The sequence below is a fragment of the Electrophorus electricus genome, chromosome 3 (assembly GCF_041902795.1).
Source record: "Electrophorus electricus isolate QZ-2024a chromosome 3, ASM4190279v1, whole genome shotgun sequence".
In the NCBI taxonomy this organism is placed as follows: Eukaryota; Metazoa; Chordata; class Actinopteri; order Gymnotiformes; family Gymnotidae; genus Electrophorus; species Electrophorus electricus.
In genome coordinates this window covers 3780814-3802500 of record NC_137499.1, presented here as the reverse complement: position 1 = coordinate 3802500, position 21687 = coordinate 3780814, and the positions used below count along the sequence as shown (strand labels likewise).

Genomic DNA, 21687 nt, shown 5'->3' with positions numbered 1-21687 from the left:
CCAGCTCTCCTACACAGCCACGGCAACTATAACAGTCCATATAAAAGACATTGACAACCGTCCACCATGGTTCCAACCATGTATGAGGACAACCCTTGGTACTGCAAAAATCTGCCTGAGTGTTGGGTATAAAGGCAAGGTTAACCTAACAGAAAGACAGGTTAATTCTTTTTTTTTTCGGTACAATGTGAGATTGCAAAATAAATGTTGCCTCTATGAAATAGATTTGTTATGAAATATAATATATATTGTTTTTCTAAAGAAGTACATATGATGCAGTATAATTCCATTTGGACTCGGACTCTTAGGATGGACCATTACAGTTGCAGCCAGGTCCGGTCTACGCCAGAGATGGAGACAAAAGCAGAAATGAAGAGATAAGTTACAAAATTGTTCGAGGTAGCAATTTTCCTTTGACCTGTTCAATGCACTTCCACCTGGACTTAGTACCTGATTTTCATTGTTCACCTGTGTATAAAATATTTGTTTCTGCTCACTTGTTTAACCCAGGAAATGAAGACAGTATATTTCAAATAGACGAAAACACTGGAAACATAACCATGTTAAAACCTGCAGACATTCCAGGGCCAATATTCCTCACGATTGTGGTAAGAACCATGTTTTAGTCAGTTGTATTCAAATACTAGTGAGAGTTTTGTGTAAATGAGGATTGTCGTGGTAGATTGTTTCTTTTCTTTCTTTCTAAGTCCTGAGTGCCCCGTACTTTGTTGTTGAACTGATGGTATTTTAACCAGGCTTCACAGGTGGCCAACAGAGACCAGTTCGCCTCCACCTCAGTCAACATAGAGGTGGTGAAAAAGAGCAGGAACCCGCCGAAGTTTGAGAGGGAGCGTTACGATGCGTTTGTCTACAGCAACAACGGCCCAGAGAACATGGTGCTTAGGGACAAGACTTCAAACAGGCCTTTCAGGGTCAGAGCCAGGGACGACGACTTTGCAAATGTAGGTTAGAGTACCTTGAAACACCGTGCCACTTTATTTTGAGCGTACCGCGCAGTCTATCTATATTTAAATGTGCTTCGCCTCATCAGAAGAACAGGGTTCTATATCATCTCTTGATATTGCATTTTTCATTGGCAGGGAATAAATCCTGACATAAGGTATGAAGTGCAATACAGCAGCTACGTCAACATAACCATGGATGGGTTTGTGCTCCTGAAAAAGGCTGTTCGGACCGACTCCTTTGCTTTGCAGGCAAGTACAGGTCATGCTGCAAACTGCAGCCCGCCGAATTTCTTCATCACGCTCGTCTGAGCAGTTCTCTTCTGACGCAAGAAGGTACAGACTGCCTTGCCACTGCATGACAGCCCGGCCAAAAAGGTGAAATAGATTTCGCTTGTTCGCAGCTCCGGGCTGTTGACGTGTCCACTGGGGAGTCAGGGACAGCGACCCTGTCCGTGCTTGTCTTGCCGCGTGAGTCGTCTCCTCTGAGGAGTTCTGTCATAATGTGTTAATTTGCCAACTATTGTTGCATGTAAACTCACTGTGAGTGCTCATGGTTGTTACATACGGTTTGATGGCGACACTTGCCGATCTGCGTCTCAGCCGTGGGAGTCCAGTCGCCGTCCGAGGGATATCGGGCCGGCGACATGGCACTTCTTGGCTTTGTGATGGCCGCCTTACTGGTGCTCTGCCTCATCGTGATTGGCTACCTCATCTCCCGCCTGAAGAAAGCGAATCCCGATACGCTCAAGTTATCTGAGGTCAGCATCTTCTCAGCAAAGCTGTGTGAGTCCAGCTCTGAATGCTCATATTATACGAACTGTCATAAAAAAAAAAAACAGCTGAGCACTGGGATGGAGTACAGTTTAACATGAGATAAATGATGCCTTTAATAATAAAACAATTAGATTGATTGCTGTTACTTCAGTGTTTAGGACCGTGCCTGCCACTGACTGAGGTCAACAGGCCAAGGCCAAGAGACGGCATGCAATTCACCAACGATGGCTTCATGAATGAGGGCAGCAACGGCGGAAGGCCAAGGGCCAGGAGGGCAGAGAAGAGAGACAGGAAGCTGGAAGCAGTGGGGAGGGTGAGAGTGACACCCCGTGACAGACCACGCCATTGCAGCTCCTGCGGCATGCGAACACATTCCAACCACTCACACCATGGCAGCCCGTCTGGCCGCAACAAGGCTCGCGGCACCAAGGACCAAGTCAAATCCATCCTGGCTAAAGGGAGGAGGCAGGACAGGCCCAAGACTGTGTGGTTCAAGGAGAGTGAGGATTCATCGGACATCGAGGTAGAAATCATTCCCGACGACATAGGGCTGAGGCACGACGAGGAGCTGGAAGAAGGGGAGGAGGATTCGTCGTCTGCGGTTCAAAAGGCCAATGAGGCGGAATCAGGAGACCGGACTGTGATGGATATCCAGGACTTGGACAGCCAGGAAGGAACTGCTTCTGATCACAGAGAGCCCCTGTGCCCAGGCAAAATGGCCCAGTGAGAGGCACAGAGATCAGAATCAGCGAAGCACAGCAACCTCGGCCTGAAGAGACTCAGTTCAGTTTTTCACAAGCTGACAAACATATCCGCCCACATCTGAAGCTGTGATGTGGTTCAAAGAAACACATTCCTACAAACCCAATTTACTGTTACATTTGTATGGTATGACAAAAAGGATTCACTTGTGATTAAATGCTGAAAAATAACTAAACAGATATGGACCTAAGGGTTCACTGTTGTAAATGTTTTTTTGTTTTTTTTAAATGCTACACTAACATGAAGAAAAGGTTTGGAGCTATAACTAAATCATCATTTCTGTTTTAGATCATATTATTTATCAGAAAAGAAGGGAAGTACTAAACAGATATTGTTAATCTTCTTTATATTTTTTATCCAGTTTAATTTCAAAGCTGTTCGTGAATAATATTTTGTTGGCATGAGTACATCTGAAGATTCTAAGAATATTTTATATAATGTGAAAATGTTACCATGTATATGAAAAATGAAAAATAAAGCAAGGGAAGGCATTCTATATTTTTCCCGAGATAGTTTTCTTAATCATACCAAAACATACAAACAAACAAACAAACAAACAAACAAAAAACAGTTTGCTGGCGCCCTCTCTTGGGCGAATCAAATATAATGTATGTGTATTGGATGCAAGATAGTGAGCCATCTTTTTTGGATCTTATTGTGAAAATGCTCTAGCCATGCATGTCTGTGTTGTTTTATTTGAAAGCATAACTGTTGATGCCATGCTATGACTGCTTGGCTGCAGGCCTGTTGTGTGACATGAGTGGCCATGATAGTGCTTGAAATCATGAGCACACTACAAAGGTTTTACATTAACATACTTCTATTTAAAATATTTCATGTTCCCCAAATTACAGTAGCACAAAATAAAGAGGACTATGTATTGGGACTGCACAACAGAACTGGTTTAGTACAGATGAGTAAAGAAAATCTGGACTTGGCTCATGAAATGTGAAATTAAATGAAATGCGACTGAGTGTACAAAACAGGTCCAGTGGTGCAGTCAGTCTGTACATGACCCTCATAAAGCTGTACAACTGAAGGTATGCTGACCCTATGAGCTTTTTGTTAACAAACAGATAAAAAGAAAAGCTTCTATATAAACAAATACTGGCAATAGAATGGACCATACAGAAAGGTAAACATGGTACAAACACAATGTTACTGGCTGTTTTTGGAAGTCAGTCAACTGAAAGTACTATTGTTGTGAAATCAAAGCATCTAGAAGTGACTGCAGCTCAGCTATGTAGTGGTATAGCATGCAAACTGGCAGAGCAGGCCCCTTAGAGTACTTAAGTGTGTAACACAATCCATGAGATTTTAAAAATGTGTCCTCACCATCCAGCGGTAATAATTACAGATCACCAGAGACTGTGATAAAAAGATGTCTGAGGTGGGTTATCTTGATTTTTCTACATGTCAGGTTTAGGTACTAAGGCAGGATACAATCAGACCAGTGTTAGTTCAGTCCAGATGTGAATCATTGTAAAGAATTTCTATATTTTAGAATGACCCTTACATCACTGAAATGTGTAAACTCATAGATCCTGTGTTTCAGTGGGATAATTAGCGTAAATAGTGTAAAGAACGTACACTGTCTGGCCAAAAGAATGTGGACATCAAATTACTCCGAATTACTGAGTTCAGGTCTTTCAGATGCACCCCTCTTCCTACAGGGATCATCACTGGGCAGTCTCCATAAACAATTATATACAAATCAGGGTTAATAAAGACATGGTTTGATGAGTTTGGTGTGGTGGACTGGTGAAGCATGTAACACATAAAAAACATCTGTCCTCTCCTGCATCACTCACCGAGCAGTTCAGAACTTCTTCCGGAAGCAATATGAGCACAAGAACTATGTGTCAGGAGCTTCATAAAATGAATTTTCATGGTTCACTAAGATCACTATGCACAATATCAAAGTGGAGAAAAATGTGCCACCACTGAACTCTGCAGCAGTAGAAACAAGTCCTCTGGAGCAATGAATGAGGTTTCAATATCAGCCAGTCTGATGGACATGTCTGGCTTTGGCACATGAAAGGGGGACATTACATGTGGAAATACATAGTGCCAAGAGTAAAGTTTTGTGGAGGAGTGATAATGGTTTGTGGATAATGGCTTTATAGGGTTTGACCTGGGCCCCTTAGCTCCAGTGAAAGATAATGTTGATTGCAAGTGAGGCTTTCTCTTGCATTAACATTGCCTGACCATACAAATACTCTTTTCACTGAATGGTCACAAATTCCCACATACATGCCCCAAAATCTTTTGGAACACCTACCCAGCCCAGATGATTGGAGGCTGGAAAAGATCAAAGTGGGTGCAACTGCATATTAATACAACTGGCCTTGGGATGGTGTGTTCAACCAACTTGTATAGCTGTGATGGTGAGGAGCCCACAGGCCACCACAACAAATGTGTCAAAGGGGGGGATGTATGAAAGACCAGAAGTCAATAATATAGAGGGTGTCCACATACGTTTGGCCAGACAGAGTATGTTCTCTGATCCATTTAAACATAGTTCTGATTGTACTTGCGGCCACACTGAGGTAATTGTCTTAAAATCAGTGCTCCAGGTGAGGCTCGAACTCACAACCTCGGCATGGCTTCAGTCGTACTGCTTTATAAGTACCGCGCGCTGACCGGTTGCGCCACTGGAGCTCTTGGCTATGTCGCTCTCTTTATTTTGTGTTACTCTAATTTGGCCAAAATAAATTTTATTTTTGGTTAATTAGTTACTTTATTGTCATAACTGCAGATAACACTACTGATAAATTCAACTAATTTTTTCAACTAGTAAAATAGTGTATGTTTAAAACAATAGTTTATTGTTTTACCATATGAAATGCATTTTGTCACACTGGGTGGCTATTATATATGGTTTGCTCTGAATTTGAGGCTAAGCTTCGGGACACCTGCACATTTTAAGAAAGCCAATTATTACTGACATTGACTGAAATGCTCATATTTCACTATCACAAAGTTGCACTTTTATACCTTTCTTTAAATGTAGACTGCTGACCATGCCAAACATGTACAGGCCTTTATGGAAGCTGGGGTTTTAGGTGGTAGGTTAATAAGCACTACCATCCTCTGCTTTTCCACCTTAAAAAGCTAACATTTCCATGGATTTTATATATATATATTCCATTAAATATTACAATTACCCACATATCACAAGACAAATAAGTTATAACACAACAATCCAGCAGGAAGACTGAAGAATGTGTAAAGCCACATTGTAAAGGTCGATGCATCCTTTTTTTTTTTGCTTAAAGAGTTAAGCTGACAGTGACAGCAGGATACGCGTCTCTGGAGAAGGAAGGTCATTCAGGCTAATGTGCTTCTGCTACGAGCTGCTCATAAACCTACCTAAACCATCAGACTGCAAACTCACCTGCATGTTGTTTAGATACATTTGCACCCTCAAGAAGTCGGGCCGTAATTAAAAGGTAAAGAATATAAAAGGCCGACCCCAGTCTGCAGTCAAAGGATCAAATCATCATATTGATGGGTTGTTTCACTTAATCTGGCCTGTTGGCACATCCAAAGACATGTAAATGTAAACTGCTTTGGCATTATAACAGCACCCCCAACACATATATACATGCATACATATATATATATATATATATATACACACACACACACACACACACACACACACACACACACACACACACACACACAAAAGCATGCATTTACAGGCATAATTTTAGTGTTCGGATTTGAAGCAAATTCCAATGCAGTTAAATAATGCTCATGTAAATGATAACATTGGTTTGTTTTTGTGTAATTGCATGGTCATGCCTCACAAAGGACTAACTACAATCACTCAATAATGTAATAATGTTACTGAAGACATACATCATCCTGGAATACACCAAGTGTAGGACTTTGAAAAGACACAAAACAATACACAATATTTCAGTGTGTGGTACTTCTAAAGCAGTGTGACTGAAGCCATGCTGAGGTTGTGAGTTTATGCCTCACCTGAAGATAGATAGATGGAGTTTAAGGATAAAACAGGACTGAGATCTAGAACGCACAGAAGACCCATAATTTTCCATTGACAGGACACAAGCACTCAGGTTTCTCTTTTCTACTGACCATCACAGCTACAAATCCATGGTCAGTAAACGTTCTGACATATGTTCCTGTTTCTTTCATGACTGAATAAAACATGCAATTACAATCAGTACCACTGGTTGTGCTCCAGTGGTGCAATTGGTCAGCATGTGGTACTTATAAAGCAGTATGACTGAGGCCATGCTGAGGTTGTGAGTTCAAGCCTCACCTGGAGCAAAGGTTTGAAGGATGGAATCAGACCATGACCTTGCAGAACTGAGAAGTGTTGCGAAGGCCAAGGTCTGTCTGGAAAGACCTATGACGCTGTCCCATAATAAAGAGAGGCTAATTACTGTGTATATACAGTTGAGCATATAATTCCAGTGGGAACACTACTGAAGTGTCTATGGGATATCACTTTACTGTCCTCATTTAAAACTCTGCTAAAGAGTCATATGTTTTCACTATGTGACCAGTGTTTGTAAAATGTTGTGTATCTGTTAGTCCTGTCTTTTGGAATTGTGTTTAGTGTGTTCTATGAATGGAAACCAACACTGAGCATGGGAAAGGCATTAAATGATTAAAAGCGATGATGATGATGACAATTCATTTATTACTCATGGTAAAACTGTTTCAAAGCTTTTATTTTGGCTAAAGTAAAATGATAAACACAAAATGCTGAGGACAACAAGAACAGGTTACTTGTGTTGGCAGAACAGAATTGGGTTAGTTGAGACCAGTTTCTTTAAAGTCATGCTTGGTTCTGTAAGGGTGGAAGATGGTGATGTAAAGAATGTCTTCTTAGAGACAGTCCTTCTGTGAAATTTAGTCCAGTTAAATCCTTAAGCAGTTCAAGCATTTAATAAACAAGGCTTATGTCTCCTTTATATCCTATCACTTAAAAATAGGTCAAAGGCATAAGAATAAATGATTAATGTCTTTGTGAAGAAAGAAAAAGGAACTGTAACTACTTTTTTTCAAGCAGATCTTATAGCCAAACTTTCTTATGCAACATCACGTTTCTGAGGCCTGTAAAGTTTTGATTCTATCCCGTGCTCCAAACTTAAACTACACAAGGTAAATTGAAAATGACTTTTTAAATACATATTGTGAAAAAAGCTTTATTTTGGCCCATGGAAGTTAATGAAGCAATAGAAAGCACTATTATTTAATATTTATATTCGTAAACAAAAATGTATCACCTATTGCTCCAAATATCCAAGTTAAAGGTCTTTAAACCATGTTAACTGCTTTGGTATTTTAACAGCACCTCCAACACGTGCGCACACACACACACACACACACACACACACACATTTACAGACATAATTTTAGTGTTTGGTTCTGAAGCAAATTCCAGTGCAGTAAAATAATGCTCATGTAATCGATAACATTGGTTTGCTTTTGAGTAATTGCACGGTCATGCCCCACTAAGGACTTACTACAGTCACTTAATTGTGGTACTGAAGACATAAATCGTCGTGGAATACGCCGAGTGGAGGACTTTGAAAAGACACAAAACAATACACGGTTCTAATCACAGTCATTAGGTTTGTCATCGATGTCTTCCGGGCACTGTGTAATTGAGAACAATGAAACAAAGTCGCTCAAAACCAAACGTCAATGGAGACCGGTAAATTAAACGTTTTGCACACCTCTCAGTCATCAGAAATAATGTCATCGATATTTACGTGTCTTTCTGGCAGAATGAACATTGTTAGTAAATGACTGGTGCCAACATTTTTGGATGTTGACTGGAGTCGGCGGCAATCACCTTTAATGGGATCTCGATATTTGCGACTTCTTTGTCTTGGTTGATGGCATCTCCGTACGCATACAATTTACAAGTCTTTGAGATAACAGGAGAGGAAAATCTCCAGAACAGATTCTTCAGCTTCCTTCTAAACTCTCTTCGCATTAAACAATACAAAACTGGATTCAAACAACTGTTAGCGTGGGCAAAACAAACAGTCAATGGGAATAAATAGGTGTGGACCATATAATATGTTTTGTCCCAGTGTATTGCATTGAATTTCACAAGGACACCCCACAGAGTGATTGCATGGTTTGGCATCCAGCAAACAAAAAATGAAAGAACCAATACTGTCACTGACTTTGTAATCCTATATCGCCTCCGTGGACGGTTGTTTTTCATTGTCCTCTGGCGAATAAACTGCAAAAGCAGTAAATTGCAGATTAAAATTATAATCATCGGCAAAATAAAAGCAACTAATATTTTCTGCAGATGGTACAGTGCAAGCCAGTGATGGCCATCCGGAAATCTCAGGAGGCATAGCTTTTCGCCTGCAACAACTGTCACAGCAGAGAAAACAAAAGTCGGCGCCGTGGCTACCGAAGCCAGAACCCATAACGCCGCACAAACCCATTTCAATGACACGAACCGCCGCCGAGTACTGTCCTTTAAACCAGACGCTACGGACCAGTACCGTGCGATACTCATCGCCGTCAGAAAAAACACGCTGGCGTACATGTTCATCACAGTAACTGATAAAATGATTTTGCACATTGCGTTCCCAAATGGCCAGCTGAAGTCCATCGCTGTGTCCACAGCCCAGAAGGGCAAAGTAAGGACAAACTGGAAGTCGGTAACAGCTAAATTCAGCACAAAAACGTTAATCGTCGATTCCTTTCTTCCCTGCCTTATTTTCATAAGAAAAAACACCAACAGGTTGCCCACGAGACCCACAGAGCACACCACGGAGTAAACTACTGAAATGATTATCCTCAATATTAGACTTTCGTCGGCGAGGACGTCAATATCCTCCAGCCTGTTAAACTTTTGCTGGTCTGTTATACTTCTGTTAAGTGCGCCCCATGCGCTTTGGTTAACACCTTCTGCCATTCTCTCTGCAAAATGCGCCACAGCTGGTGCTTTCTGTACCTGTCTGCCTAACGCCTGCATAGCAAATAAAAGGTTCCCTTTAACTACCGGCCTAGTTGCTCATGCCGAAGGGTTAAACGTTTCAAATCAGCAAAGAAAGCCTGACGACCTGGCTTTATACGAAAGCGCGATCATGGCTCCCGCCTCAGCAGGGCAAGGACTGGATACACCCATGTGATTGACACTGCCCGCTAAAAATGCGGTAGGTCTGCAGCGAATTGAATAGTTAGTTATAATACAGTCTTATACATTTCTTCTATAACGCCACTTGAAAACAGCCTTAAGAGGTAGATATACAGCCCAAATATTCTCCAAGGGGAAAACATCTTTCTTCAGTAACACGCCAAGCATACAAATTAAATGTAAAAACTAAGATTGAATTTAAAGTCTGCGCATTGCACACTGGTGTCCACTAGAGGAGGCAGGAGATGAACGCATCTGTCGTGGGTGTCCAGAAACAAGCTACAGAGACCGTGTCTCCTGTGTGTACTTCAGGCCTAATGTGTTTGTGTGCGTAGTACGATGATTCCATCCCCAATTAGCGTTTCTTAAATGTCAGTGTTTCCACGTTTTTAAATCCTTGACTACGCCTCTGTTTTTTAAGGCTAACATCCAGTAGATTCATGAGCACAAGCCAAACAAACTCGACTGTTTTTTGTCGCGGTAACAACACACATCAAATTGTGTAAATACTCCGAAGACGGATGCAGAGCAAATGACTGCAAAAAGTAGAAAATAAGTTAAATAAATTGAAGAATTATAAACACAAAGAGAGAAAATGTCAAATGATTGAATAAATATAACAAAACAAACCGTGCCGATGTCGTGTATAATGGACCATGGTCATTGATTTGTTGTCATTCGTGATTCGCTTGCTTTTTAACATGGGCCTGGATACTGAAATAAAACTTCTCTTAGTTACTTAGGCTACCTTATAGCCCACAATGTAGCTTAAGATTCACGAATACGACTAAAAACACAATATAGAACATTTTCGCAGGGAGCGCAATACATTGCAAAATATTAAGTCTGTTTAAAATGATTAATGTGTAATATGTAAATGATTAGCAATAGCAAACTAGCTTAATTGCGAAGGTACAAAAAGCTACATATGTGTAGTAAGAGATACATGGCGTTTGATAAAAAAAGGCTTGATAAGAATGCATGGCTCGTTAACACGCTTGCAGTGTATGGTAGTTCGCCTTCTTTGTCCCTTGGACTCGGTCCTCCCACCAGAGGCGGTTCTTCTGCAAAAGTTTGATTTGTTGAACAAAGTTTTGTCCCGAGCTGAGAGCAGCGCCGCGTCTAGACGCAGCCGAAAGCTCAGGCTTTGGTCATGCGTCCTGCCGTGATTCGACCCGATGAGACTTGAAGTCTTTGGCTCATCGTGATGGATTTATACGGCTCACGGGGTCGTTTAAATCACACGACACGATTCGATACGAGAAACCTCTAAAATGACTTTGGATGTGCCAGCATTGAAACAACCCAGCTTCGTTACAATATGATGTTCTTTCACCGCGGATTGGGTGTAGGGTCAGCCTTTTATATTCTTTACCTTTTAATTACAGCCGGACTTCGTGAGTGTGCAAAACCACATGTATCCGAACAACATGCAGGTGAGTTTGCAGTCTGATGGTTTAGGTAGGTTTATGAGCAGCTCGTAGTAGAAGCACATTAGCCTGAATGACCTTCCTTCTCCAGAGACGCGTATCCTGCTGTCACTGTCAGCTTAACTCTTTAAGCAAAAAAAAAAGGATGCATCGACCTTTACAATGTGGCTTTACACTTTTCATCTGTCTTCTTGCTGGATTGTTGTGTTATAATCTTTTTGTCTTGTGATATGTGGGTAATTTTAATATTTACAATAAAACATTTATATTGTTCATTTAACTTACTAGTGAAGAGTTCAACTCCGCGATGCAGGGGAGCCCGGTTTACAAATCCACTGTCCATAATGCCGTTATTTGCCATCAGAATGTTCAATTCATTATATTTTGCGTTCAGTGTTTCAGCCAATTCCTCTTTTGCATCACCAGTCAATAGCAAAATTTTGTACTATATATGTAAATTCTGTTTTTATTCCTGAAGAAAAAAAATGGAGTTATATTTTCTCCGGGGTTGCTTATCTCCTACACTGTGGCCAGTTTTGTTAAGGATCACCTCCTTGTCCCCTATTGCCCTCTGGTGGTTGATCTCATGTGGGTGAAAGTTTCAACAATACTCTTTGTTGAAACAATGCATCATACACAGTGCTAGATTTGGACCGAGTCTATGGAGAACACTATGAATGAACATGATGTCTCATGCACCTAGTTTCTGTTGCCAAGGTTTCATATTTTGCCTCGTGCACCTCAAACCAATTTTTTGTTATTTCGTTGTTTATATTCCAACAAGCTGAGATTTACAGTTAACAATATTTTCTGTCTGTGTCCTACACATTTGAGTTATTTATTGTAATTTAATCAGTTATAATCAAGCTGTATGTTAATAAGTCTTGGTTTCTTTTTGCAGGTAGCTCTCTTGAAGGCCTTCTCCAGTACGAGGTTGTATACCCTCAGCGAGTGGATTCTGCTGGTCGCTTCATCTCAAATCTTGTGTCTCACCACATGAGCCGGATTGGGAGGAGGGAGGCGGCGGATGGCGGGGCCGGCACGCCGCGGGTGTTCTACTCGTTCCGTTTCGCTGGTCAGGACCTGCTCCTCAATCTGACCCTGAACCCTCACCTGCTAGCCTCAGGCTTCCTCGTAGAGAGGCGCTCCGGAGGGCTGCGGGGGTCCGCGCTCCACGCTTACCCCCACTTCATGTGCCACTTCCTTGGGGAGGTGCGGGGCCGCTCGGCTGCGGCGGGCCAAGCAGCTGTGAGCACGTGCAATGGCCTGGTGAGTGCAAGGCCAGCTGGGATATGATGCAGAGCTGCTCATTAGAGGAATGGGTCGACCTGCTGTATGTTCGATTGTTGTTCATGATGTTCATGTCACAAACAACTGACTCAGAGCTTTATTTACTGGCACTGCTGTAATGGTTTCGTTTGATGACCATTTGGTCTAAAAATACACTCCAAATGTTTTATTCTCAAATTATGGATGGACGTCTGTATGGGTGGGCGCTCCATGAAGAATCTCAAAGCATAAACCACATCGCTATTTTTATATAGTCTTCAGTCCAAACAGGGCGAATAATGTACGTGACATAGAATTGGGCCCCTTGGGGCTAGGGGCAAGTCAGCCTGATGTCTTGCTCTTTGTAGACAGGACTGTTCAGGATCTCAGAGGAGGACTTCTTCATCAGGCCACTTCAGCAGACTCACATAGGGGTGGAGCCACAGGGTCATATCATCTACAAGCAGTACAGTTCCCAGGCCAGTAGCCAGCTGGAGGAGCCTTTTTTTATGGAAAACCCATCCAATGGGACCTGCGGAGTCAGAGGTGAGGCTCTCTCTCTCTCTCTCTCTCTCTCTATCTATCTATCTATCTATCTATCTATCTATCTATCTATCTATCTATCTATCTATCTATCTATCTATCTATCTATCTATATCTATATCTATATATGTATATGTATATATATATATATATAATATATATATATATTATATATATATATAGATTATAAAATAATAATAAAATAATAATATATATATATATACACATATATATATAATATATATATATATATAATATATATATATATATAATATATATATATATATATAATATAATATATTATATAATATATATATATATATATATAATGTGTATATGTATATATATATATATATATATATATATATATATATATATATATATATTATTATTATTTTTTTTTATATATATATAGATTATATATTTTATATATATAGTTTATGAGGAGCTGAGTCAGTCAGAGCTGTAGTGAGTGTGGCGGTTACTGTCCCAGAGCCTCAGGGAAGTGCGACCCTTGGCGAGAGGCAGCGGGAGCGCTGGGAGAGACGCCAGCACCGCAGGAGGCAGCGCTCCATCAGCAGGGAGAAGTGGGTGGAGACCCTGGTGGTGGCCGACCAAAAAATGGTGGAGTACCACGGCAGGAGCAGCGTGGAGACCTACGTTCTGGCAGTCATGAACATCGTAAGTATGACCCTATTGTGTCGCAGTGCCCACACCCTTGGGTTTACCTTAGTTAACATAAATGATTTGAGTATAGTAGAGAGGAATTAGAAAGTTATCCTAAACTTTAGGGAGGGTATTTCTTTCCTACATCAAATGTGCATAGGAACATACAGATAAGCCATTTACTTCACAGATTTTTCAATGTGTCTCTCTATCACAGAGTTTCCATGTTCACACTCCCTCCTTTGTCTGCTGTGCTATATTATTTCCAAGTTACTATTGTTTCCTCTTCGAGCTCCCAGGCTTTTGCCTGGCCTTTCTTCTTTCCCCAAGGCTGCTGAATGCTCCTAGGCAGGCTTTGTTGAGTCGGACCCAAGTCAGCTGACCTCTCTGTAATACAGCTGTGGGTGGTTAGATACATTTTCCAGCAGACACCCCCTGGTTGTGTCTTTGGTCTTGCCAAGTGGCACGTCAAGAAAAAGATGTGGTATAAAAAAAGATTTCCATGACAGACTTTTGGTTGGATATAAACAATATAATGTAATAAGGAACCAGTCCAGTATGTACAGTTTTCTTGGAAGCAGTATTTTTTTGGTGAGCTCTCTCCCTTTCATTGTTGGATTTCTGTCAAGTCTGTGGTCTCCCCTTGTCACATCCCTGAGGGCGTGTCTGGTTTGGCTTGTGCATTAATAGGCAAGTTCTTGACTGGGGAAGCGTGTGATTTGATGAGAGGTTTCAACCACTGTAACATGTATCCATGAGGTCAAACCCTTGACCTTTTCCAAAAACTGCAAGTTTCAGCCAGGTAGGAGGGGCTGACCGGTGAAAGGCTTTATCTGTGCTATTTGCTCAGCTATGTGTTTCATCCTTTTGGACACAGAGCCCTCTTCTTTTGTAGCCTGGAAAGTTCTTGGAGATAACCATGACTGAATGAATGAGAGCCTTTATATATTGTACATAAGAGAATGTGCATGGCTAAATCATGCAGACAAAAAGCCCTGCAAAAAATTCCTAATAATTCAGAGGAATTCAGACAAGACAGCATGCCTACATTTAGGAATTGTTTTAGGGGTGTCAAATAAGTAAGAATGCTTTTGCTATTGTTTTTAGAGACAAATTCTTGAAATCAACTAAAGGCATTTTGTTTTTATTCTTCAAGGAATGTTGCTCCAACCTTAAGATTCCACTAGGGAACTAGTGCATTGTTTACTGGCTGCAGTGTCAGAGGCGGTGAATTATGGAAGAATTATAATGAATCATTTCCCAACACTGTTATGATAATTGGGCTGGCAATGCTTTCAACACTGTAAAGCTGGATTTTCAGTAAACCCATGCCTTTTCATGGCCCCACTTACTTCAGTGGCCTCCTGATGTCGACTAGAGGCAGACTTGCACCTCCTTTATTGATATTTAACTGTTCCAACTGTTCAGCCAGTGTTGATGATGGGACTTCATCTAAGACTAAACCAAGCTATAAGAGTTTCCCCCTGAAGGATGTTTTGATGTAGTTCACCTAAACAGCCTTGTTTCACAGTGTAGATGGAATTAAACCTTTGGATAAGCTTATAGTTTAGCAATTACAGACAATTTCACACAGACACATATAATCAGTGCGTACAGTGCATGGTGCCACGTTGTGCCACATCTCCCAGACCTCAAAGGGGATGTTTTGGCATGTGAGAGAGGGTGAGATGTACTGTGGTGGGAGAAAGCCAGTCTGCATCCTCAGTTGTATTAAAAGTTAGTACATTATTAATAGCCTTTTACCTTTTGAAGACTATTGTAGCTTTTTATTTTGTGTTCAGTGACAGCTTGTCGGTCTACTTACTTTTCTCGTGCACAAGGACTTTCATATTTGTGATTTTTTTAAACCGTAAAAAATTTAAGAGAGGGGTGTCACCAAGGCCCTTCACTGTCATGTGGATTACGGCACTTTTTTTACAGGTTGCAGGGCTATTTCGTGATGCCAGCATTGGAAATTCCATCAACATTGTTGTTGTGCGACTTATTCTGCTGGAACAGGATGAGGTAAGATAGAAAAGCAGTAAGTGTAAAGGTCATTGGTAGCTTGTAAATAATGTGAATGGTAGCATGTGAATCAGATTGTCTATAATAGACAGTAACCAAAAGGAACATTAAATGCATTCAAGAAATGAATAAATATATATGCAGTTATGCAAAACTTTTCTTTGTCATTTCCAACTTGCTTTAATTTAAAAATATTTTTTGGCTAAAGCATCAAAATATATTGTATAAAATATACATGCAAATTATCATTCATCTGTTCTTTCATTGAGCTAGTAATTATTTCTCTCAAGCTATGAAAAGATGCCTGGGTGCATTACTGTCTCTTTGAGTTGTAGGTTGAATAGCCTTATTTTTGAAGTGCTTTGTTAATGCTCCTTTAATTTCTGAAGTTTTTGTTTTGTTTTGTTTTGTATTTCGTGTCTCTGATGCAATCAGGAAGACCTGAAGATCACCCACCATGCGGACAACAGTCTCAGCAGCTTCTGCAAATGGCAGAAGCGCCTCAATACGAAGGGAGATGAACATCCAGTCCATCATGACGTTGCTGTCCTGCTTACCAGGTGCTCGCTCATTATGCATTACAGGAAAAGTTGCACTGAGACTCTGAAAGCCTTCTCCTCTGAACAGGACCTGAAGTAAAAAAGTCCATTTTAAGAAAGTGATTTAAGAGGGCGTTTCCTCAGTGTTCCAGCTCTTTGTTTCTGTTACCCAGCCTATGATTAATCTGTGTGGATTGTTTACTATTGAGTTTTGCACGGTGCTTTGCCTCATCCCTGCCCGTGTCACACCAGGCTAATAGTTCCCATAATACACACACCCATTTGGAAAAGTTTGCGTTTTTTCCAAAAGGCTCTTAACAAGCTTAATATTATGGAAAGTTAACAAAGCTACACAATGGCAGCATCTGTCCATGTGTGCTGTGAGTACTTATAATGGATGAGCCTTTTACATAAATGGATTTCATATTTATGGGCCCTGTTGGGAATTGTCACTTAGGCCTGTGTTAGGCATCCTGCATGGTGGGAGTTAATTCTGCCCACTGGCTGGCAGAGTGGCCACTTGGTCTGCAGGGCAATCACAGAGAGCATGCCAGGCTTGTCTGTGCCAGGGGATGGCAGCGTGGGCACTGAGACGAGCTGAGCTGCTAACCCTCTGTTACTGGCGGAGCCCGCGCTCAGCGTGGGCACGACTGACGCTTCGGTTTGGCACAGGAAAGACATCTGCGCCGCCACCAACAAGCCGTGCGAGACGCTGGGGCTGTCGCACGTGGCGGGGATGTGCCAGCCCCATCGCAGCTGCAGCATCAGTGAGGACACGGGCCTGCCGCTGGCCTTCACCATCGCCCACGAGCTCGGCCACAAGTAAGTTTCGGCCCTCACCCTACACCAGGATGCAGCCGGGGATCTCCAAGCTGAGCGTGTGTGACAGCGCACGTGTGTTAAGCCTAAAGCGATTGCTGCATTAGCGTCCTTTTTGTGCACATGCAAAACACTATGACTGTCTGATTAAGCTTCGCAAGCAAGCTTCGTTTGTAGATGGTGCTGAGGGTTAAAACGTAGTGTCAGTATGAGAAGTAGGACCAGACTGGCCCAGTTATCGCCGGTTTAGAGGCTGGGCCACAGTGCTGCTCTGTGCAGGGGCAGATTAATGGATGTGGGTGTGAAGTGGAATGTGGCCCTCGTCTGAACAGTCTGGCGTGAGACGGTGGCCTGCACGACATGTCTGTTTGGAGGGTCTGCTGGGGTATCTGCTGTTCTGAGCCTGCCTTGATTCGGTGGTTTGTTCCTGTGCTATGTGAGGATTACAGTAATCACAGGTGGCCTTTGGAAGTCTCTAATTAACCATCCTCTTCTCCGTAAGAATAAACAAGAGACTGTTTTTATTACAACAGGTCCAAGTTCTCTTCGAGGAAGCCTGATTATACTGTATACACAAGGCATACTGCTAATTCTACTACTACTAAAGTCCGGACGCATACGCGGTGAATGGAGAGATTTATTATGGGTAATGTTATGTTATAATGATCATAATCATTATAACAGTCCAGGGTCAGTGAACCAATGTGGAGAGTCCTGGAACATATCATAAACACACGGCAACGGAAAAGGGAAGCAGGTTATAAGGAACAACATGATTTACATAAGGAAGGATATGCACAAATAACTACGACAACCACGACACGACATTAAACAAACAGAGACAAGACAGGGTTTAAATACATATACTAATAAGAATTTAACAAGACACAGGTGTCACAAATGAAGGGTAGACAAAACGAAACACGGAAGCAAATACACGAGCTAGGGTAACCATGCCGATAAGGACACTAGAAGAGGCTAAACGTGACACCTGACACCAGTGCAATCTTTTGACTTTTCTATATATAACTCAACCAAATCTTCCTGTACGCCTAGGGGGGAATTTGAAGCACTAGATTTTTTATTAATACCTGCGAAACTGGAATGAGTAATATAAATAATATATAGTAATGTAGTTTATATTATTTATAGTAATATAAATTTACTGCTAAAAAATTTAATCTACCCAAGGAATAATACTGTCACGCCCTGGCGATATCCAGCCAACATTCACACAGCACACATCACCTACACATCAATCACATTACTCAGCCACCCCCATCACAATCACCCTCTTATCCAATCATCACTGTCACATGTTCCTCATTTATTAGCACCCTATTCAAACCCCACAGTTGCCAGCATTCAGAGCTTTGGATGGAACAGTCCTAGACTCTGCCAGCCTGACTCTCTGCTCTGTTTGTGAAGCTTTTTTTCTCAATTGTTGTCTTTTATTCTTGAAATAAACATTTTGCATTTTTGCACTTGCGTCTCACGTCCGAGTGTAACAAGCACTCAGCACTTAGAAATTTAAACAAAAGAAGTGACTGATAAATGTGGAGACCTTTTACAAGAAGGAAGTGATAACATGGCTTTCTGACTGCAGCTTTTATAGAACAGTTCCGATAGTCTTAAGAGAATATCTGTGGGACGGTCCTTCTCAGGTTTTGCTTCAGTAGAAAGTTGGCAAATGTAGCCCTCTAGTACAAACATTCCTCACTGTACATAACAGACTGTGCACAGAAGTTGAAAATTCCACTTATGCCAAAAACATTTCTCCATCACCTTTCATTTAATACAGAAACAATTATCCATAGACTGAACTGAAGTATCATGACATAGTGCCCCCAGTCTGATTAAAAACTGTTATCACATTCATTAATTAGCAATAAAAATGTATGAACGGCACATCTTTCCCATTTAAACTCCCATTTAAGCTCTTTAAACTCCTGGACTGCAGCTGGTGGTTACAAAGGTCTTTATCATCAAGACCTTTCTCCGTGTCTCTATGTCTGACAAAAAACCTTTTAGCCAGTTTCTTTTAGCCATGTGGGAGCCCTGAGTGAGTCAGAAAATGTTTTTGCTTTGGCACTGTTGCCATGTGGTCAAGCAAATATATTCACCTTCCTGGAGGCTGAAAGAGACGATAGCATGTGTGAAAAATATCCCATTCAAGGGATTTAAAATAATGTATTTATGCAAAGCCCACAAAATATCACATTTATTTATACATAGCTCACATAATATCCCAGACAGAGTCTAATATTCCATATTAAAATAGATTGGTTTTCAGATGTGAAGTATGAAAGGATGAAAGTTGACCCCTGTGACCTCTGTGTGAGATATTGCCCTGTGCTGCAGCTTCGGGATCCAGCACGATGGCAGCGGAAACAACTGCGAGCCGGTCGGGAAGAGGCCGCTCGTCATGTCCCCCCGGCTCCTGTACGGGACTTCTCCACCTAACTGGTCTCGTTGCAGCCGCCAGTATATCACCCGCTTCCTGGAGTGAGTAATGCGCTGCATGATCTCTTGCTCTCTACCTCTGTCCTGCTCTCTCTGTCGTTTTCCATGTCTCCTGTATGAAAGAGAGTTGTCATTTTAGCTTTGCTGTTTGTACCGTAATACCAGTTTAAGAAAGATTGATTACAGGTTCTATGAATTATACTTGTTGGATGGCGTGAGTGACCAATCACATCAAATCTCTAATTCCTCTGACTTGTTTCCATATGGGGTATGTCGGAACACACATTGCTGAGCTGTACTTCTTATTTGTAAGTTTGTGGTATTGCTGCTGGGCCTGTGTTTTGCTCCTGTATTACCTCTCTTTAGCTGCTGCTAAAGGGTGTGTGAACAGTTCCAATTTCCAAGCAGCCTCCTGGCCATGTTTTCTCCTGTCAAAGTCTCGCCAATGCCATGTTACACCAGCTGGCGCCCATTAAGTGTAACCCCGGTGGTGGTGGGGGGGACCTGGCGGATCAAATTTCAAAGCAGCCAATAGGGTAGTAGTGGAAGGCCCTGGGCCATTTCACTGAGTCAAGGCTAGCTGGTATCAGCAGTATGCATTTCTCTTAACACCTGCCTGGAGGTCGTGATTGTTCCTACCTACACTTGGTTCAGTCTTCTCCCATCCTCTCTCACCACCGCTGTCAAACACATTTTCCTGAGCAAGGAGCTGAGGTCATTGTTTGGATAGCCATGGAGGTGCCGCATATCAAGTTAAAAGAAGAGCACGAAATGAGAAGAACAAATGAATTTACTTTGGTTAATTAACACTTGCTCTAGAAATTATTTTTTAAAATCATAGTTGGAGTAACCCATGTTATGAATTTAAATGACATAAATAAAAACTAATTCCTAAAAGTTGTAAACCAAATAAAAACAGTTGTAAACAAATGCTAATCAGATTACAGATATTCTTTGTATAAATTAAGCAATTTCTTGTGGTTCCATAAGTTTGAATTGATGATTTGCTAAAAACCAACCAGGCAATTTTAACAAGGAAGGAGGTAATGACATGAACTGTAGCTAAAATCATACTTAATGATAAACATCAGACCACGGCCAAAGCAGTAATATCCGTATATGGAGAGCAGTTGGAAAGTGTTTGGATAGTAATCAAAATACACTGCCATACTGATGTAATACACTACATCAATTACTGATTACAGTTTCAGTTGTGCGACAACAGTGCTTTTAACAGAAAACATCTTAAAGGATACACCACAAACCCACTTATGGAGAAACTCAAATGCCACAACACTTTTATATGCAAGATGGACCAGAGACCAACTGTGTCTTAACCATAAGCATTAACCGAGCACTTCAGAAACATCCTTCAGGAAGATCCATTTTCCAGTGACCAGATGTGAATGCACCAGATGTGAATTAGTTATGGGTGACTAGACATTGTCTATAAAGCTCCTGCTTAAGTTCTGCTATATGGCAGCTCAATAAAGGTTAGGTTTGCTAGAGCCTGTTACCCCGTCTCCCTGTCTCCCAGCGGCTGTCACTGACTGAAATTATCCCCAGCTTTTTGGCTCCAAGCCACATCCTCCTCTGCGGGGTAGTGTGTGTGTGTGTGTGTGTGTGTGTTTGGGGGAGTGATGAAGTGTCCTTCCCACTATGTCCTGCAGGAAGAGTAGCACGGAGCACAGTGTGCCTGGTCGTTATGACAGTGACTTCTGCAGACACGGCCAATGGTCAGATAGTGCACGTCCAAACGCAACGCCTCCTCTTCAACGAGTGGAGAAGACGAGAGCAACGAGGCATAGCTTACATTACATGACACAAGTAGCAGCAGTAGAGAAGCAGGAAATAGAGAAGGCAGTTGCATCTGGAGATACTGTTTCAAAACGTCTAATTATCTCAGCTACTGGGATTTATTTTAATATTGCTCTTAAGTTAGTCTGCCATAATCACGTCTACATTTGTTTACTAATCTTATCAGTCCAAGTGCTACCTGTGAAATTTTGTGATCTGTTTCATGTGGTGCTGCCTGCGGCTGTACCACCACATGACTTTTCCAGATGACCAGATGAGAGCTGACCTTATTCATATACCAGACATTTTCCTCTTCATTGACCAAACTATCTGAAATGGTTATTGTTTGTTTTCTTTCTGTTTTTCTTAGCTCTCACCTTTTTCAATATAATGCTGTCACTGCTTTAACTGAAAATAATTATCTATCCAACAGAAGTGACTGAACCTTTATCTTTCATCAGGAAATAGCCCTAAAATGATTA

At 41.5% G+C, this 21687-nt stretch overlaps 3 protein-coding genes, 1 long non-coding RNA gene and 2 other non-coding genes across 13 annotated transcripts in view; 3 read left to right on the top strand and 3 right to left on the bottom strand.

Moving 5' to 3' along the window:
• The window catches only part of cdhr5a (cadherin-related family member 5a), a 5145-nt gene extending 2148 nt beyond the window's left edge, over positions 1-2997 (top strand). For 3 of the 5 annotated variants that reach the window (XM_081709873.1, XM_081709871.1, XM_081709870.1), the window contains 7 exons: positions 1-160; positions 309-608; positions 756-962; positions 1101-1214; positions 1367-1433; positions 1566-1723; positions 1891-2997. The exon at positions 1-160 is cut by the window's left edge and continues 26 nt beyond it. In XM_081709873.1, coding sequence (XP_081565999.1) covers positions 1-160; positions 309-608; positions 756-962; positions 1101-1214; positions 1367-1433; positions 1566-1723; positions 1891-2466 — 1582 coding nt within the window. In that variant the 3' untranslated portion in view covers positions 2467-2997. Of the gene's footprint in view, positions 161-308; positions 609-755; positions 963-1100; positions 1215-1366; positions 1434-1565; positions 1749-1890 lie in introns of all 5 variants that reach the window. The other 2 variants (XM_081709872.1, XM_081709874.1) reach the window with 2 other exon arrangements.
• The window catches only part of LOC113577882 (uncharacterized), a 19863-nt gene extending 8262 nt beyond the window's left edge, over positions 1-11601 (bottom strand). The window contains exon 1 of the long non-coding RNA XR_014122497.1: positions 11370-11601. This is a non-coding gene — a long non-coding RNA (uncharacterized LOC113577882). The remainder of the gene's footprint in view (positions 1-11369) is intronic.
• Positions 5070-5162, bottom strand: trnai-uau (transfer RNA isoleucine (anticodon UAU)). The gene is given in 2 exon segments: positions 5070-5105; positions 5125-5162. It is a non-coding gene; the product is annotated as a tRNA-Ile (tRNA).
• Positions 6714-6806, top strand: trnai-uau (transfer RNA isoleucine (anticodon UAU)). Its single transcript is given in 2 exon segments — positions 6714-6751; positions 6771-6806. It is a non-coding gene; the product is annotated as a tRNA-Ile (tRNA).
• Positions 7217-10567, bottom strand: rxfp3.3a2 (relaxin family peptide receptor 3.3a2). Its single transcript, XM_027013058.3, has one exon. The coding sequence runs from the start codon at positions 9490-9492 to the stop codon at positions 8287-8289; it is 1206 nt and encodes a 401-aa protein (XP_026868859.3). The 5' UTR covers positions 9493-10567; the 3' UTR covers positions 7217-8286.
• adamts7 (a disintegrin-like and metallopeptidase (reprolysin type) with thrombospondin type 1 motif, 7) overlaps positions 10767-21687 on the top strand; it is a 39321-nt gene continuing 28400 nt past the window's right edge. For 2 of the 4 annotated variants that reach the window (XM_035532376.2, XM_081709867.1), the window contains exons 1-8: positions 10769-11090; positions 11986-12353; positions 12722-12899; positions 13390-13577; positions 15504-15587; positions 16023-16147; positions 16799-16948; positions 19307-19450. In XM_035532376.2, the coding sequence (XP_035388269.2) occupies positions 10976-11090; positions 11986-12353; positions 12722-12899; positions 13390-13577; positions 15504-15587; positions 16023-16147; positions 16799-16948; positions 19307-19450 (1352 nt within the window). In that variant the 5' untranslated portion in view covers positions 10769-10975. Of the gene's footprint in view, positions 11091-11985; positions 12354-12721; positions 12900-13389; positions 13578-15503; positions 15588-16022; positions 16148-16798; positions 16949-19306; positions 19451-21687 lie in introns of all 4 variants that reach the window. The other 2 variants (XM_081709869.1, XM_081709868.1) reach the window with 2 other exon arrangements.